General features: G+C 44.3%; 1 protein-coding gene across 1 annotated transcript in view; it reads right to left on the bottom strand.

The window, feature by feature from the left end:
- LOC126412543 (myogenesis-regulating glycosidase) overlaps positions 1-17,804 on the bottom strand; it is a 237,326-nt gene that overhangs the window by 89,191 nt on the left and 130,331 nt on the right. Inside the window, exons 3-4 of the mRNA XM_050082188.1 lie at positions 8,581-8,734; positions 6,553-6,690 (exon numbers count right to left, since the gene is read on the bottom strand). Of these exons, the coding sequence (XP_049938145.1) occupies positions 6,553-6,690; positions 8,581-8,734 (292 nt within the window). The remainder of the gene's footprint in view (positions 1-6,552; positions 6,691-8,580; positions 8,735-17,804) is intronic.

Below are 17,804 nucleotides of genomic sequence, written 5' to 3'. Positions count from 1 at the left end.
GTAAAAATCGTAGAGGGAGACCAAGAGATGAATACACTAAGCAGATTCAGAAGAATGTAGGCTGCAGTAGGTACTGGGAGATGAAGAAGCTTGCACAGGATAGAGTAGCATGGAGAGCTGCATCAAACCAGTCTCCGGACTGAAGACCACCACAACAACAACCTCAACATAGACAAACGCCCTTGTTGGTGGACACAAAAGTTTTCTGGGTGTGGTACCGCGTCATAATGTATAAAACTACTGCTGGAGAGAAACCAACGTTTCGGCCACGGTTGCAGCGACCTTCTTCTGCGTCTACTGGTGCGTTCAGGCTATGCAGTGTCCCTTATTTTTTGTTGTTACTGTTCACTGCACATGCCATTACGTAGATAAGATCCTTCATAAGTTTCCCTGTCTTCTTCCTGAACGTTTCCAGTTTGTGGATGTTGCTGTGTGTTTCCTGCCCATACAGGTTGCTAATATAATTGCGTAGGCTTCCGCGGCCAGAGCTAGTCGACATAAAAGTTTTCTGGGTGTGGTACGTTCAGGATGAAGACAGGGAAACTTCTCAAAGATCTTACCTACGTAAGGGCATGCGCAGTGGACAGTAACAACAAAATATAAGGGATACTGCGTAGCCTGAACGCACCAGTAGACGCAGAAGGAGGCCTCTGGAACCGTGGCCGAAACGTTGGTTATTCTCCTGTAGCAGTAGTTTTATACATTATAACGCAGTACCACACCAAGAAAACTTTTATGTCGACTGATTCTGGTCGCGGAAGCCTACGTAATTACATTCCTTGTTGGTACTTCACATTTGATGTTTGTTCTGTGTGCCGGTGAAGTTTCGAACCGTTCTGGAAGATGGCAGAGCCGTAGTACAGTGTCAAAATGGCGAATACATACGACTCACGCTACAAGCAGCGTGTTGTTATTCTTGTGTGCAGAAAAAGAAACTGTGATGAACTTCCATGAACGTCTCAGCGCAGTGTATGGCGATGGTGCAGTTGGAGTACAGTTGGACGATGAGTAAACAAAGTTACAGCCTCAGGAAATGCAGAAACAGATCTCCATGATCAGCCACACTCCGGATGTCCTGTCACAGCCACTGCTCCAGACGTGCTGAATCGTGCGGATGCCATTATTCGTGCCGACCGGCGCATCACTACTCGACAATTGGCTCTACAGTTGTCGTTCAGCATTGGAAGTGCGTCTGCAATGATCGACACTCTCGGATATTCAAGGACGTGCTCACGATGGATTCCACGAATGCTCACAGCTGACCACAAGATTCAAAGACAGGCCATTTAATCTGAATTGTTGGAGCATTTTGAGACAGACGAAGAGGTCTTTCTGTCACAGATCGTTACGGGGGACGAAAGCTGGGTGCACCACTTTGCGCCGGAAACAAAAAGGTAGTCCACCCGACAGTCCAAACATGGCACCCACGGACTTCCATCTCTTTGGACCGCTTAAAGATTCTCTATGAGAAATACACTCTGATGTCAGTAATGCAATGAAAACATGGCTACGCTTACAGGACAAGAGCTTTTACCAGCAGGGAATACATGATCTTCCACAACGTTGGCATACGGCCATAGAAAGTGATGGAGACTACGTAGAAAAATAGGACATGCGCAAGACATGATGTTGTATATTGCCAGCAAACTCTGACTCTTAACAATAAATAAGTCCTGAGAAAAAAATGCGGGGGATTACTAATTGAACGACCCTCGTACATACGACCTTCCTTCCCTCCCTCTCCCCCTCCCTCCCTCCCTCCCCCTCAGACATAACATGTACGAGATGTGATCTAACGTGCGCATCTCCCGCTCCTTGTTGTAGCCGAGCCTACGAGAAAGACGGGCCGCGGCTCATACGTCACGAAGGTAGGCCTGCGCTCGCTCACTCTACTCAGCAGACAAACTACGTTTCTACATCTGTTAACACGTGACAAGGTATGTACGTAGAAACGAGAATTGTATCTTCTACTGGAATTTGCTATCATGGAGTCTTACTGTGGTTAGTCCTACAATGATCGAAAGTCTATAGGCCTACTTATAATTTGTTACGGCTGTATTGGGGTATAATAAAATTAAAATCATGCCGAAATGATTATCAGTTGCATAAGCACTACTTCTTGTATGAAATGGGGACTGTTAAGCAAAAGAGACAAAATGCTATAAACAAGCCGTTATACCATTTATATCGTGCATTGATCTTCAATTAAATTTTGTTGAAGTACTGTTAATTAGTAAGACTTCATAATAGCAGATTCCAGCAGAAGATGCAATTCTCGTTAGTGCGTACACACCTTGTTACAAGTTAACAGGTTTGGAAACGCATTATGTCTGCTGTGCTGACCGAGCGAGTGAGTTCAGACCTACCTTCATGATGTACGCGCCGCGGCCTGTCTTCCTCGTGGGCCTCGGTTGTAGCGCATCTGCTCGAAGTACATCGGCTGTCGGCACACAGACCAGTCAGTAAACAGTAAATGCATCACCTTCTTCATCCATATGTCCATCCAACTCACCCTCCCTCTATCTCTGTTTCTAGTCTAAAATCTGATGCACTACTTTCTAAAATTATTTCCAGCTGCTATGAAGAAAATAAAAGCTTGTGTTATGAGAAATTTTGAGGAATTTTTTTTTCAGCCTCTTGATAAAACAGAACCACTGACATGTTTGGGCTGAAAAAATTCCATTTTTGACAGCTGATTGTTTACTCAAAGATATTTGCATAGTAAATATCTTTGAGTAAACAACTAGCTGTCAAACTCGAATTTTTACAACTGTCAGATAGTAAAAGAAAAAACGTGTTACACACAAGTACCAGCAAATTATCGAACAACTTTAAAATATTTCTGATAATAACTTTACGACCAACAACTACAGACAGCGATAATGGTTTACTCGAAGTTGACATATGTGCATCTACAACTTCAGGACATGTACTGATGAAGGCAATAAAGCAAAAAAAAAGTTTGTATACTAAAATAAAAAATCAAACAGTGTGCTGTTTTCCAGTTCACTGAAATGGAAGGTGTTGCACAACGAACACCTCCACCAACCGTTACCAAACTGGTACTCCAGTATTTCCATAGCTGTGGGATATATGATTAAAATTTCATCTAAAGGTGAGCGCATTTTGAGAACAGAAACTTTCTATTCCTGCAGATAAAGAATAGTACGGGTACATGATGGCTAGATGGCTTTTGGAAGTGCCTAACGTTACTGGTATGTTTCAGGTGCGGATCTGAACAAACATGCCCAGAGAATGTGCAAGTGTAGCTTTCCGCCATCTTTCGAGCTTTGAGAAAGGTCGAAACATTCGCCTGAAGGACGTGGGGAGCATCACACTGACATATCGCAGAGACAGCTGTCTATAGTGCAATGACTGCAGAATGAGTGGTGATGAGATGGAGTCAGGAGAACAGTGTGGCAAGTAGATTAGGCGCTGGATTTTCCAAAGATAAGAGGCGAAGATAACAGGATTCTTCGACTGACTTTGACGGATAGGAGGACGACAACAGTTGAAATCCGGGCTGCAGTTAAAGCCAGAGCGTCACCTCGAACCGCCGGGAACAAAATGCTGGAAGCTGGACTGAGCGCTCCTTTTGCCATGGGTCTTTAATGGCTGACACTGCACCACAGACAACAGTGACTGATGTAGAGCCAGAGTCAAATGAGACTCTGAACGGCATTCTGTAGTACAAAACGAGCAGTATTTCTTCTGTTTGTGGCGTTCAGATGGACACCAACGAGTTTGAAGATGGTCTGGTGAAAGGTAACAGGAAGTAGAGATTCTCGAGACCCATAGCTCTCCAACTCCTGGAATAATGGTGTGGGGAGCTTTGGATATGATAAAAGGGCTTATATGGTACTTTTAGAAGGGAGGCTGAAAGCTCACCAATATGTGGCAAGAACAAAAAGGCATGTTATCATACCGTTCATGACCAGGCTCCCAAACGACATATTCCAATAGGATAATGCACCCTGAAGTTCACATCAGGAATATCTTGAGGAATGAATGGATCCTACACTGGTATTCTCAGTTCCGTGATTTGTCACCCATATACCGTGCCTGGAATGGGATAGGAAGACATGTACTCTAACAGCAGCCTCCAGCCAGCAATCTTCATGATTTGCTAACCCTCTGATCAGGCACTCAATTATTGTTTGTTATACTCGTACATATACACCGATGAGCCAGAACATTACGACTACCTGTTTAATAGCGAATTGCTCCACTTTTAAAAAACAGTACAACAGAAATTCTGCTTGGTATGGATTCCATAAGTCCTCGACAGGATTCCAGAAGTATGTGGCACCAGATGTCTAGGTACAGGTCAAGCAATTCCTGCAAATTACGAGATGGTGGTTTACGGGCACGCAGCTGGCGCCCGACATGTGGTTCAATGGGTACAGATTTGCTGGCCAAGACATCAGTGTGAGTTCACGATAATGCCTTTCAAACCACTGTAACACAATTCTGACGTTGCAACACGGACAGTTATGCTGCTGGAAGGTGTCATCCCCATAGGGGAAGACTTCAAGCATGAAGCGATACGGGTGATCTGCAATAATGTCCACGTAGTTCACTGGTGTCATGACACCTTCGATTACCACCACAGATCCCATGGAAGACCAACTCAGTGTACCCCATAGCACAATTCTGCCCTCACCGGACTGGATCTTCGTGCAGCCATTCGCCTGGATGAGGGCGTTTAAGAACCTAACCATCGACCTGATGTAACAAGAAATGGATAAAAACTAAGTGATGTTGTGCCCACTGCAGTCATAACTGACGAAGTCGTTGGGTTAACACAGGAACACGTAATAGTGGTCGTGTGACGTGGAGCTCCATCTTCAACAATGCCCTTTGAAGGGTGTGCTCCCAAACACTTGGCCTGCACCAGCATTGTACTCTGTTGTCAGGTGTGTCACAGTTCGCTACCTATCCTGGATTACATGTCGGTGGGAGAGGGGGAGGGAAAGGGGGGGGGGGCGATCGGACGGGCGGGGCATCCTCCTACGTTTTGTGATGAGACGAGGTCGTCCTCCAATACTATATGGCCTATTCGTTATTTCACACATCCTTCAATCACTTTCATAGGTGCCCACGACAGTAGCACTCAATCAGGCGACCGGCTTAAACGTTTTAGAGATTCTCTTTTCCAGCCACAGCGCCACAATAAAATCGTTTATATCTGTGGATTTCTGCATTTGCGGCCCGTATCTTATCTATAATGACTGCCTATTCGTCTCTCTTCCGATTACATTCCAGCACCAGGGGGCATTCAACTTCGCGGAGGGGAATGGTCATAATGTTTTGGCCTAGCAGTGTGTGTGTGTGTGTGTGTATGCGTGCGTGCACGCGCGTATATATATATATATATATATATATATATATATATAAGCCTTTTTAAATTTTTTGTGTATATTTTTCTTTGAAGTTATTTAATTTTTGGAGTTCAAAATCTTGTTTCATTTTTTTAATGCGAATATTTTAATGTAATACACTAAATTTAGCTGAATACGTAATTATAAATTTCATCGAACTAATATTAATTTATTATTCTAAAGCTTGTATTTCTTAAACGCTGTAGCTACCTATATTCTTAGGGGCAAAAATTATTATAGAGGATGGTCGCAAACAGTGTGAAAAACTTGTAAGGGTTGTTGTAGGGTAGGTTGTGCTGACAAATAATTGTGCTCGCAAATCCTAGCGGCTCACCAGGTACAATTAGTGTCAGTTGTTCTCATACCATAGATGATAGCGGAGGGGACTGCCAAGCTTCTGGCTCGGGCCCGATGCTTACTACAGTCCCATGTCCAGTTCTCGTACCTCTCCCTTTATCCGTTTTTAGAAAACCGAATGAAGAGCACGTTTGCCAACACCGTCTCTTGTGCGCCGCGTGAATCTGCGCGCGAAAATTGGCTAACTTCAAAGAAAATTAACTCGGAAGTGGAGCAACGAATCGAATTTTGTTCTTCACAGTTATTTCTCAAGACAACACCCTTACAAGCTTTTCAGACTGTTTCTGACAACTCCGTATAATCAAGTACTTATATTAATGCAATTAAATATTTTATATTATTTATGTATGTCATATAAGGCAAGAAATTCGCTAAGATTGCCCTCGGGGGAAGTATGCTCTATTAGTACTACAAATACCAGAGTGCTTTCGGTTCCGTGGGAATCACGCCTGATGCTAATGCTCATGATGAACATCAGTTTGAATGTGATGGAACTTTAATCATTCAGCACTCATTATGTGTTGAACATGTTCACAAATTTTGGTAAATAACGGACTGATGCTTCATGGTGAAACAGTTTCCATTTCCGTCAGTTTACTAGTGGTTCACGGTCTCTTTCTAGCCATCAAATGAATCTCACGTACATGGCGAGTAAATAAGATTATCATAAAGATAGTGCAACTGAACTCAAATGGTGTTTAATGAATTTTATTTTTCCTTATTCATTATCTCGAACTCCATCACTGATATAACATGTGCTCAATACATAGTGCATATTTTACGGACAATAGGATGCAGTTTAACCTGGACTTACCTGGAGGACGTGCTTGTCATACATTACATATGCGAAACCGACCAGGAAAACGATGCACAGGAACAAGAAACTGACGAACGCCTTCAGTTTGTACTCGCGTGGCGGCTTTCTCTTCTTTAGGTAGGCGGGGAACGAGAGCTGTAAATAAATGGCCAGTTCTGGAGTATCACTTGCACAAGGCTCTTTAAGTTAGTGAAAAATCTTAGATCATGAAATTCCTGTAATCAAGTTTATGTAATACAGTTCATTTGACAATATCAGGTTAAAAAAAGAAGCAGCAAAATAAAAAATAGCTAAGTCTCACGCATACTACAGTATATCATCAACTGCACAATAGATGTTCCCATTAGATTGTGTTCTTATAAATTTTAGAGCGATTGGTAGCTCACAGTGTCTTCTTGTGTATCCAAGAAATCATGGATACCAAAGGACATTGCACCAGGGAAAGAAATCTGTACAAAATGGACAGTGGGCACGATAATCATAGATCTGCAAATCATGCCATATTACAAACGGTGTTGTTCTGCACTGATAAGAATTACCAAAATTAATAAAGATTGCATGTTCTGACACAAATTAATAGCTATGAAAATAAAATAAATACAATGGTTAGATGGAAAGCTGGGAAGCCTGTCACGAGACATGATGAACTAGTAATTAAAGATAAGATGCGAGCGGTCGAAGCATTTGCAGTATAGGAGAATCATCAGGAACACAGTCAAACTGAAGCGAGTCCACATTATTCGAGGGACTTCGGGAAAATATTGAAACGTCTTAAAAGCAAAATTTTAAGGAAAATTTTAAAGGAATGTTCTCCTGAGGTAGCCCTTCTATTCAGTTACATACACTACTGGACATTACAGTTACGACACTGGAAAGGATATAAAATATTTTTTTATTAATTACGTATATACAGTATAATAGAAAGAATAACCCGCCAGGTTGGCCAAATCCGCCATGTTAGCCGAGAGTGCTAATGCGCTGCTTCCTGGACTCGGGTAGGCGCGTAGGCCCCGGATCGAATCCGCCCGCCGGATTAACGACGAGGGCCGGTGTGCTGGCCGGCCTGGATGTGGTTTTTAGGCCTTTTCCACATCCCTCCAGGTGAATACCGGGCTGGTCCCCACGTCCCGCCTCAGTTACACGACTCACAGACATTTAAAACACACCCGCACTTTTCCATGCTTTACACTAGACGCAGACAGATGGGGTACTCTGATTCCGTCCCGGGGGATACGGGGTGGCGGCAGGAAGGGCATCCAGCCACCCCTTCAAATTAACATGCCAAATCCGATTTAACAACGCCAACCCCGCGCAACATGCGGGACAAAGGCGCAAGCGATAGAATAGAATAGTATAGTAGAAAGAATACATGATTAAATTTATAGGTGAATTGGAGTGTACATGCTGCGAAGTTTAGTGCACAGAGTTGCCACTTCTGGAAACAACAACGGCCCTAACAGAGTCAGATATCAAGTCGAAGTGAGACTGGATGTCGGGCGTATGGGCACCCCTCATTAATCGTGGTGGCTGGCGTATGGTGTGCGGTCTCTCAGCAACAACCACCCGTTTTGAAAGAGTGAGAGATCTATGGAAACTCCCGGCAGGAGCAACAGGCGAAAACCTTCTGTGTCGCGGTAGGTCAAGATGGCACAGATAACATGCGGTTCTTGTAGAAAGACCTTGAAAACCGAGCACAGACACTGGCCTTAGCTGTTTGGAATGTACAAGGCCGCTGTTAAAATTATCAGCTATGGGAACCAGAGTTGATCGAGTTATGAAACCAATGGCACCCTATACTATCACCATTCTAGGTGCTGGGACCATATTACGATGATGAATAGAATCTGGCAACGTCCATTCCACTCGGAGCCTCCAGACATCTACCCGTCCATCGTGATGCTGCATGCAGGATCGAGGATCGTTTGTCGTAGCGCTCTGACCAGCGACTCGGAACATCACCAAGTTAAGAGCATCGCCTGGCGCCTTGACCCAGGAGTCTGCAATCTGCGACAGCGACGAACTTACCGCGATCTTCTCCTTGAGCAGGCTAGCAATACTCGTGTTGCTGGTGATGGAGTTTCCCGGCGACAGCTCCGGCACATCCAGGTAGTCGATGTCGTCGACTCGGACGTCCGAGCGCGGCGCCGCAGACTTTCGTCGCACGCGTCGAACCGGCGACCTGTACGTGAGAAACGGACAGAGCTAAATTAACAGCGGATCCAGTCCCAAGACGCACGAGGATGTAACAGTAGTTCGACAGACGCAATGTTTTAGGGGCTGGTAGCTAGAGTACGACCTCCTCGCTTTGAACCTAATGCTCAACCTCTTACCGAACATGTCACTTTGGACGGTAGCTGGCGCTTTCGTCAGTTGTTTCCAAAAAAGTGAATGGATACTGCACTAACCTCACTGAGTGTGTCTTTTCGGTCCTAGACGAAAAATTCGAAGGGCACAGACCAACTGTTTTGTAGTCCATCTGAATAAGGATTGCGTTGAAACCATCCAATACCATTTCGTGAGGGAAAAAGAATATCAACTTTCCTCCAACAACTCTCATGGACGTACCAGATCACCTTCTTAAACACAGCCTGTGTATGAACTCTACAGACTTCTTCGTTTGGGTCAAGATACGGGGGTCTCAAAATCTCAAGCAGTACTCAACATAAAGCCGCGCAACACTCTGCTATGCTGTCTCGTTTATACAGGGTGTTACAAAAAGGTACGGCCAAACTTTCAGGAAACATTCCTCACACACAAATAAAGAAAAGATGTTATGTGGACATGTGTCCCGAAACGCTTAATTTCCATGTTAGAGCTCATTTTAGTTTCATTACAACGTGATCAAATTGTAAATTTTCACAATCAACATGCGTGGGCTGACGAGAATTCGCACGCAATTGTGCAATCACGTCATCAACACAGATTCTCTGTGAACGTTTGGCCAGGCATTGTTGGTGATGTCTTGATTGGGCCCCATGTTCTTCCTCCTACGCTCAATGGAGCACGTTATCATGATTTCGTACGGGATACTCTACCTGTGCTGCTAGAACATGTGCCATTACAAGTACGACACAACATGTGGTTCATGCACGATGGAGCTCCTGTACATTTCAGTCGAAGTGTTCGTACGCTTCTCAACAACAGATTCGGTGACCGATGGATTGGTAGAGGCGGACCAGTTCCATGGCCTCCACGCTCTCCTGACCTCAACCCTCTTGACTTTCATTTATGAGGGCATTTGAAAGTTCTTGTCTACGCAACCCCGGTACCAAATGTAGAGACTCTTCGTGCTCGTATTGTGGACGGCTGTGATACAATACGCCATTCTCCAGGGCTGCATCAGCGCATCAGGGATTCCATGCGACGGAGAGTGGATGCATGTATCCTCGCTAACGGAGGACATTTTGAACATTTCCTGTAACAAAGTGTTTGAAGTCACGCTGGTACGTTCTGTTGCTGTGTGTTTCCATTCCATGGTTAATGTGATTTGAAGAGAAGTAATAAAATGAGCTCTAACATGGAAAGTAAGCGTTTTCGGACACATGTCCACATAACATATTTTCTTTCTTTGTGTCTGAGGAATGTTTCCTGAAAGTTTGGCCGTACCTTTTTGTAACACCCTCTAGACGCATGGTACTTCCCAGGTTTTTCTCAAGAAATCGAATTGATTCTGTATCACTTTCAGTTGAAGCAGCTTTGTAGGGTTATCTGTAGATATTTAATGCTGTGTGACAGGTCTCACAGGTGTTCACCAAGGTTTTAATCGAATGTTACAGTATTCTGTCCTCTCCTACGAACGCACATTAACTGGCTTTTATATGAATATTAGTTACAGTGTATCATGTGATATTTTTCTAAACCATTCCAAATTGTGTAAAGTTAATCAGCGAGTTTTAGTGAGCTGAAATTCAGCTCATCCTCTTGCCATAAGGATGGGAAACTGGTACACTACAAAAAAGTGACAAAAATCAGCAATGGCTAAAGGCACAGGGACGCTGAATCGTCAGAAACTGCCTCATCAAAAACATTAAAGTGTAACCACATTGTATGCTGTCCTCTAAAGCGAACTTTTTGCGGTAAAGTTGTCCCCCCACCTAGAGCTCCAAGCGGAGAGATCCACGATAGAATTGCTAATGTTCGAATATTCCTTTTATAAGAATGGAAATTCAAGAATATAGGATTGAAGTAAAACTGGCGCTGCTAACAGGGAGATGAATGTAATTTTTGTGAAGCAGGAACAAAACGTGTGAATTTTCGAGCTAGAGATGGGGAAACTTCTGATCCACATACAGAAAAGAAGTGATGTAGGATGCCGCGAAAACAACAGCACGTCTGAAAACTATGAAAAACAGAAATCACAAGGATAAAGTATTGTCGACAAAGCGCTGTCTACAAATAAACTTATTGTCTCTTCATTCGCCTTGAAAGTCTTTCGCTAAAGAACATTGCTGGCCGCAGACAAACAATCCATTATCGTCTTCATCAAACTTCAGAGTCATCCTTTCAGATGTCTTATAAAGGGTACAACTACTTCGCAAATATTGTGAAAGCCCCTTTTTAAGGGAACAGTAATCCGTGACGTAACACATGCACAGGTGTCCATTGCCAATTGAATTGGTGACAGCGGTGTTCAAGAAGGAACGCGGGTGCGTGGTGGATTCTGGGCAGAGAGAGAGAGAGAGAGAGAGAGAGAGAGAGAGGGAGAATACTTTGCAGTGTGGCCGTTGTGTTCTCTATCTCTGTCCCAAACCAAACGCTCCAAACGTTGCCTACCCTCGTAAATGCCAATGTTGGGGGAAAGCGCCGCATTGAGCCATCTCATCCGTTGCTGATCCACCATGGAAAAATTTACATTATGAGAAAAGTATCGCTCTCACTTCTCAAAGTAATAAATGTTATGTTAGCTTTATTTCAGGCGTCAGGCGTATGGAACACACCAGTGGCTAAGTACTTTTATTGTATTTAAACTAGGTGGAAATCAACACTATGTGCGGTACTAGCACTCCAAAGCGCACTCTACAATCTTACTCGGTCGAATGACGCTATTGGCTGGAGTGTCACTTGGTATACTGCCCCTATCACTGCGTATCGTCTCACCATCCGCCTTATCACGTGCAGATCTGTTTGCACTGATGAGAACGCAACATGTCATGAACTCCACGAGACATTTATTTTTTTATAGTCAAGTATATTAGTAACAATAATGGTCCATTACGACTCAGATTTACATTCATGTAAATAATTATGGCTTATCTTTAGTGTGAATTTCCTTCTCCATTAAATAGTAATGCGAATTTACAATATTCGTCATATTACCATGTTGCTAGTGGAAGGAAATATCGACCTATACAGCGGAGTCGGAACTTCACAACATGGTGTGCGTAACAACTACCCTAGCCGGCTAAGAACTACCACATACGACATGGTCAACCATTAACCCGATCAGGACCAACCATGCCATGTCAGCTCATGCACTTCGCAAGTACAACATAATTACTTCCTCAAAGTGTGACAACGGTGCCAAAAGACAGATGAACGGTCACATCAAACGACACCGCAACGTGAGGATGTGGCATGTCCTAACACAGGATCTACATCTCCATCTACATCCATACTCCGCAGGCCACCTGAAGGTGTGTGGCGGAAGGTACTTGGAGTACCTCTATCGGTTCTCCCTTCTATTCCAGTCTCGTATTGTTCGTGGAAAGAAAGATTGTCCAATCTCTCTGATTTTATCCTCATGGTCTCTCCGCGAGATATACGTAGGAGGGAGCAATATACTGCTTGACTCCTCGGTGAAGGTATGTTCTCGAAACTTCAACAAAAGCCCGTACCGAGCTACTGAGCGCCTCTCCTGCAGAATCTTCCACTAGAGTTTATCATCTCGGTGACGCTTTAGCGATTACTAAATGATCCTGTAACGAAGCGCGCTGCTCTCCGTTGAATCTTCTCTCTCTCCCTCCTATCAACGCTGTCTGGTACGGATCCCACACTGGTGAACAATATTCAAGCAGTGGGCGAACAAGTGTACTGTAACCTACTTCCTTTGTTTTCGGATTGCATTTCCATAGGATTCTTCCAGTGAATCTCAGTCTGGCATCTGCTTTACCGACGATCAACTTCATATGATATTCCATTTTAAATCACTCCTAATACCTACTCCCAGATAATTCACGGAATTAACTGCTTCCAGTTGCTGACCTGCTATATTGTAGCTAAATGATAATGGATCTTTCTTTCTATGTATTCGCAGCACATTACACTTGTCTACAGTGAGATTCAATTGCCATTCCCTGCACCATTCGTCAATTCGTTGCAGATCCTCCTGCATTTCCGTACAATTTTCCATTGTTACAACCCATCGATATACCACAGCTTCATCCGCAAAAAGCCTCAGTGAATTTCCAATGTTATACACAACGTCATTTATGTATATTGTGAATAGCAACGGTCCTACGACACTCCCCTGCGGCACACCTGAAATCACTCTTACTTTGGAAGACTTCTCTCCATTGAGAATGACATACTGCGTTCTGTTATCTAGGAACTCTTCAGTCCAATCACACAATTGGTCTGATAGTCCATATGCTCTTACTTTGTTCATTAAACGACTGTGGGGAACTGTATCGAACACCTTGCGGAAGTCAAGGACATAGGGAAGACAGGGGATGCAGGTCGGTCTGTAATTTCCAAGCGGCTAAGAACAAATGCAGAAAGGCAGGCTTCCAGTGAAGATATCATGGATCAACACCAAACACTGTCACTGGGTATCTACGAGGGGCATTGCTTTTGGGAGTCGATAGGATGCTCGCAGCAGGTGGTTCAAGGATACTCAAGGGTATGATTGACACGATTCATTTGCAATCAGACTAATACATTGAATGCTAAACCTAAACATTAGAAAAAGCTAAGAAAGCCTATGGTTGCACAATAGAAGTCCGTGCCCGAGTTCGTGAGGTCAGAGCTAACACAAACAGCAATCACTAGTAGCATCGTACGAACATTGACAGCAACACTCCAAATGAGAGAAACAGCCTTACCCGAGGCTGGCGATGAGCGACCCTCAGTTGGCATCCCAACGATCTGACTGAGAACTTTGCCAGAATACGAAAACTTGGGTTTTTAAAGGATTGTGGCGCCGCACTATCTCTCCGTTACTACAGTCGGCCCACCGATCCGTTGGCACTTTACAGGCTTTGGCCCGTCTGACGAGTGGCACTGCATCTTCAGGGCGCCTCTGGTCAACCACATTCACATTCCTCCCCTTTCTCCTGCTCTGTAGGTAGGAACGTTTCTAGCTGGTACGTTAAGAAATTACTTGTTTGGTAGCAACAGCGTTCATCCGATAGCTAAACGTCGCTGTCCCTCCTATTAGGCTATCAACAACAGTGAGGGCCGTCATGGCGGCAGAGAGGGCTGCCTTCGGAGCCGCCGTGGCTGCAGAGAAGGAAGAGGCCTTGAGGCAACTGCGTGCAGTCTTCGCCCAAGGCCTCCGTGCAGCAGAACCTGCGAACACTCCTGCGACCTCGTAGAAGGACGTTCGCTTGCCTGTCCCAGCGGCTGCCCCAGCAGCACCGCAGGTGGAAGGTTCAAAGAAGACAACCACCGCCCCAGAGGCACCGGCGGCGACGCCGACCGCCGCTGGGACGGCCCCCGCAAGGCACCGAGAAGACAAAAGGGCAGCCTTCATCGCACGAGCGCGAGCGAACGGCCTGCATTTCTCCGACGCTGAAGCGGCGCAGCTCTCTGAACAAGCGGAGCTGCTCGAGGTTCAGGTGCAGAAGGGCTGCGCCGTGCAGTAGAGCAGGGCGCCATACGGCGGCCGGCCGCCGATGTTCAGCACCAGCCTGATGAAGCTGTGCCAAGTCACTGACGACACGGCGCAGCAGAGGGCATAACAGCAACGCATGCGTTGCCGCACTTTTTTTTTTTTTTTTTGTGGTTTTAGGGCGCACAACTTCAATGGTCATTAGCGCCCTGACTACTCTAAGAATGCACCGCGAGGCACAAGTTGACCACAGCAACTAAAAGGGAAAACACGATAAAAGACAGACTGACAGGCATAGGATTAAAAAACAGCATCAACAAATGTCCTTAGCGAGGTTTGTCAAATTGATAAAACGAAGAACACGAGCAGCTGCTCGTGGGTCATCCGCTAAAATGGCATCGAAAGTATTTGGCAGGTTAAGATCGAGGCGCAGTGTGTTAAGATCTGGACAGGACATTAAAATGTGTGTAACCGTCAGCAAGTGCCCACATGGGCAGAACGGCGCCGGCGCAGCCGTCAGCAGAGCGTTGCCGCACTGAATCCCTTTGTTACAGGGAGGAAGCCACTGCAGCAGGCCAAGGAAACTCCACACGAGCTCAGCCGCAGCAACCGGACTGCCCCAGTTAACGAACACGCAGCACATAGGTAACGATGCACGATACCTCACACTAACTTTACCTCACCTTGCATGCTCTGTTGCAGCTAGCAAGCCACTACTGCCCTTACTACCCGTCCTAGTGTCGCAGAGGTTTTTTTCCCTTGGCGCTTGCCTTGGCACTTTTTCTTCCTCTGCCCTTACAACCGCTACCCTTCGATCGTTTTCGACCACTTCTATCGCCTGATGGACCATGTAAATGAGTAATCTTACCCAGACGCATGGATAACATCACAGCCCGCATTCTGTGACTCCTGATTCAAAAACTAACATGTTGTACGGAGGTGACAGTAGAACTTTTGGTTTGGTCACCACGCAGGTGTGGGCGTGGAGGGACCCCATCCTTTATAGTGTTTCACGTCATTTGGACCTGCCTTGAGGCCTTTCGCGGATGGGGACCACTGTTGGAGCGCTCTAACCTTTGTAAACTCACTGACGTTGTGGTTCTTATGGGCAAGTATCAAGACTGCTATCTCTGCAAAGCCGTGTCTTTTTGTGACCATCTCCTACTGTGAAGTATTGCGACAGCGTCTGGGCGGTGGATGTAGTTACCAGTTAACTCTCTGAGATGAAACTTCTCCCTTGGGACAGCTGCCCACAGCGTCTGCAATCCATAGGATCTAGTGCTACTGTTTATCTCCGGCAACTTAAATGCTACCACTTTGGCTCTCTGCATTGTCTGTGATTTCCTGTCTTGCATTGTCCAAGCGGGCTTCCAAAGGCCTTTAGCTTAACAAGGTACAAGTCAATAAATCGTTATTATATGACAGACATATGGGAAACATATAAACGAATTTCTGACGTTGATACGAAGTGTGATTCATTACATTAAAAATCCAGATGTCCAGTTGTGAATTATGTGATTGATTCTGTGGTGTTACCGCCAGACACCACACTTGCTAGGTGGTAGCCTTTAAATCGGCCGCGGTCCATTAGTATACGCCGGACCCGCGTGTCGCCACTGTCAGTAATTGCAGACCGAGCGCCACCACACGGCAGGTCTAGAGAGACGGACTGGCACTCGCCCCAGTTGTACAGCCGACGTAGCTAGCGACAGACACTGACAAATACGCTCTCATTTCCCGAGACGATAGTTAGCATAGCCTTCAGCTACATCTGCCACGACCTAGCAAGGCGCCGTATTCAATTGATATTGAGATTCTATTAATGTATCATCAAGAGCGATGTTCTACAATTATGAATTAAAGTTAAGTACTCCAGAAGCTACGTACTTTTCTTTATAGCATTCATTACGTATTCTGTTTCAGACCTCACGCCATCCTGCGTGAGCTTATAGCGTGCATTTCGGCTCCTCAAACAACACGGTGTTGGCACTTCTGCCGACACTTCAGATTCTTCATTATATTAAAGTGTAAATTTTGTTACATTTTTAAATTTTATGTTTGTGCTTTAGAGTCCTACATCTCTGTGGTGTCGTATTTTTAATTTACATACATATTTTACGATATGTACCATACGATAAATAAATGAAAAAATATATAATACTGTTACTTTATTTCTATGATTATTTACAAGCATCCATAATTGCAGTTCTCCTATGACTTTATTATAATTCATAGTTCAGTGCCCTTATCCTGTCACAAAGCAAGAATCATAGGTTTTGGTCATTTTCAGTCTGTGTTCACTTATCTTAATTACTTTACTTGTCTGCTACTATTAGTTCTATTACAGGATGTACAGTAACAATAGCAACAACAATAAGGAAAAAGTGCATGCAGAACAAAGTGGCTGACAGACGCACAATCGGGTAGGCAAGCATGGGGAGAGAGAGGTAATGGTGGGCGTTGCAGGTGGGCCATCAATCCACTGCAGGTGAAATGCCAAACTGACGCTTAAGCCCATAAATTTGGAAACATTAAATGAAGCCCCTCCATGACTACACTTTCAATTTGAACATCAAAAAAAATTTACTGTCAACTCTTCTTTGGTTAATATCTAAAAAGAATTCCCCTGAAATTGCAACAAAAGCAGCGATTTATTTTCGCCTGACTTGCTAATGCATTGAACACCCAGAGAAGAGTCATACGTGGCGAATTTTGAGTAAAACATACATTTCTCTTGTTTCTGTGTGAAAATTAGCCTATTTTGCTAAAATACAGTGGAATTTACACATTCTCACCTCACTAACGTACTATGCAAAAGCACCTACGATAGAATTCCGAAACAGTGGTTAGTTAATTTTATTAAGTGAGGAACTAAGGAAAAGTAAGGTCAACAGCTTATGAAAAATCACACCCTCGGTACAAAAATAAATGTGTATTGTCTTCACTTATTTTGTTCCAAAATCACAGTACTTCACGTTTTACAACATATAGATGGCGCTTAAAAATTACATTGTTTCATCGAAAAAGTCTGTAGTTAGTTGAATGACACAGACGATAATGAAGTTTCGCGCATTAACCACAGGGAGAAACGCTCTCACTTTTGCGTGCTATCATTTGCCAAAATCTCATTTCGATATCTCAAATATTTTATGAGAGATGAGAAATGTTACGAACATTTCATTCTGGCTTTATATCACTGATGCGTGCGATCACACATGAGTGTGCTCGATAAAATAAATTTTCTCAGGACTGGTGAGATATAGAGTCGAAAAATTTCAGTGTGTTACATAAATTTCACACACGCGACTTATTATGTAATATGCACCAAATGCCAAATTATAGGAACCCCTATTTCTCATTGTAAAATTTTTCGAATTTCGTGCAGTGTCTTACTTAAGTACAGATGTCACAATTCCTTGAACTATTAACGAAGTGATGAGCACTTCATCATGAAGCCGACATATGAAGTTATAAGTAATGG

This window comes from Schistocerca serialis, chromosome 7 (genome assembly GCF_023864345.2).
Source record: "Schistocerca serialis cubense isolate TAMUIC-IGC-003099 chromosome 7, iqSchSeri2.2, whole genome shotgun sequence".
NCBI classification, from domain to species: domain Eukaryota; kingdom Metazoa; phylum Arthropoda; class Insecta; order Orthoptera; family Acrididae; genus Schistocerca; species Schistocerca serialis.
The sequence above is the reverse complement of the archived record's forward strand: the minus strand, read 5'-3'. Positions and strand labels throughout refer to the sequence as shown.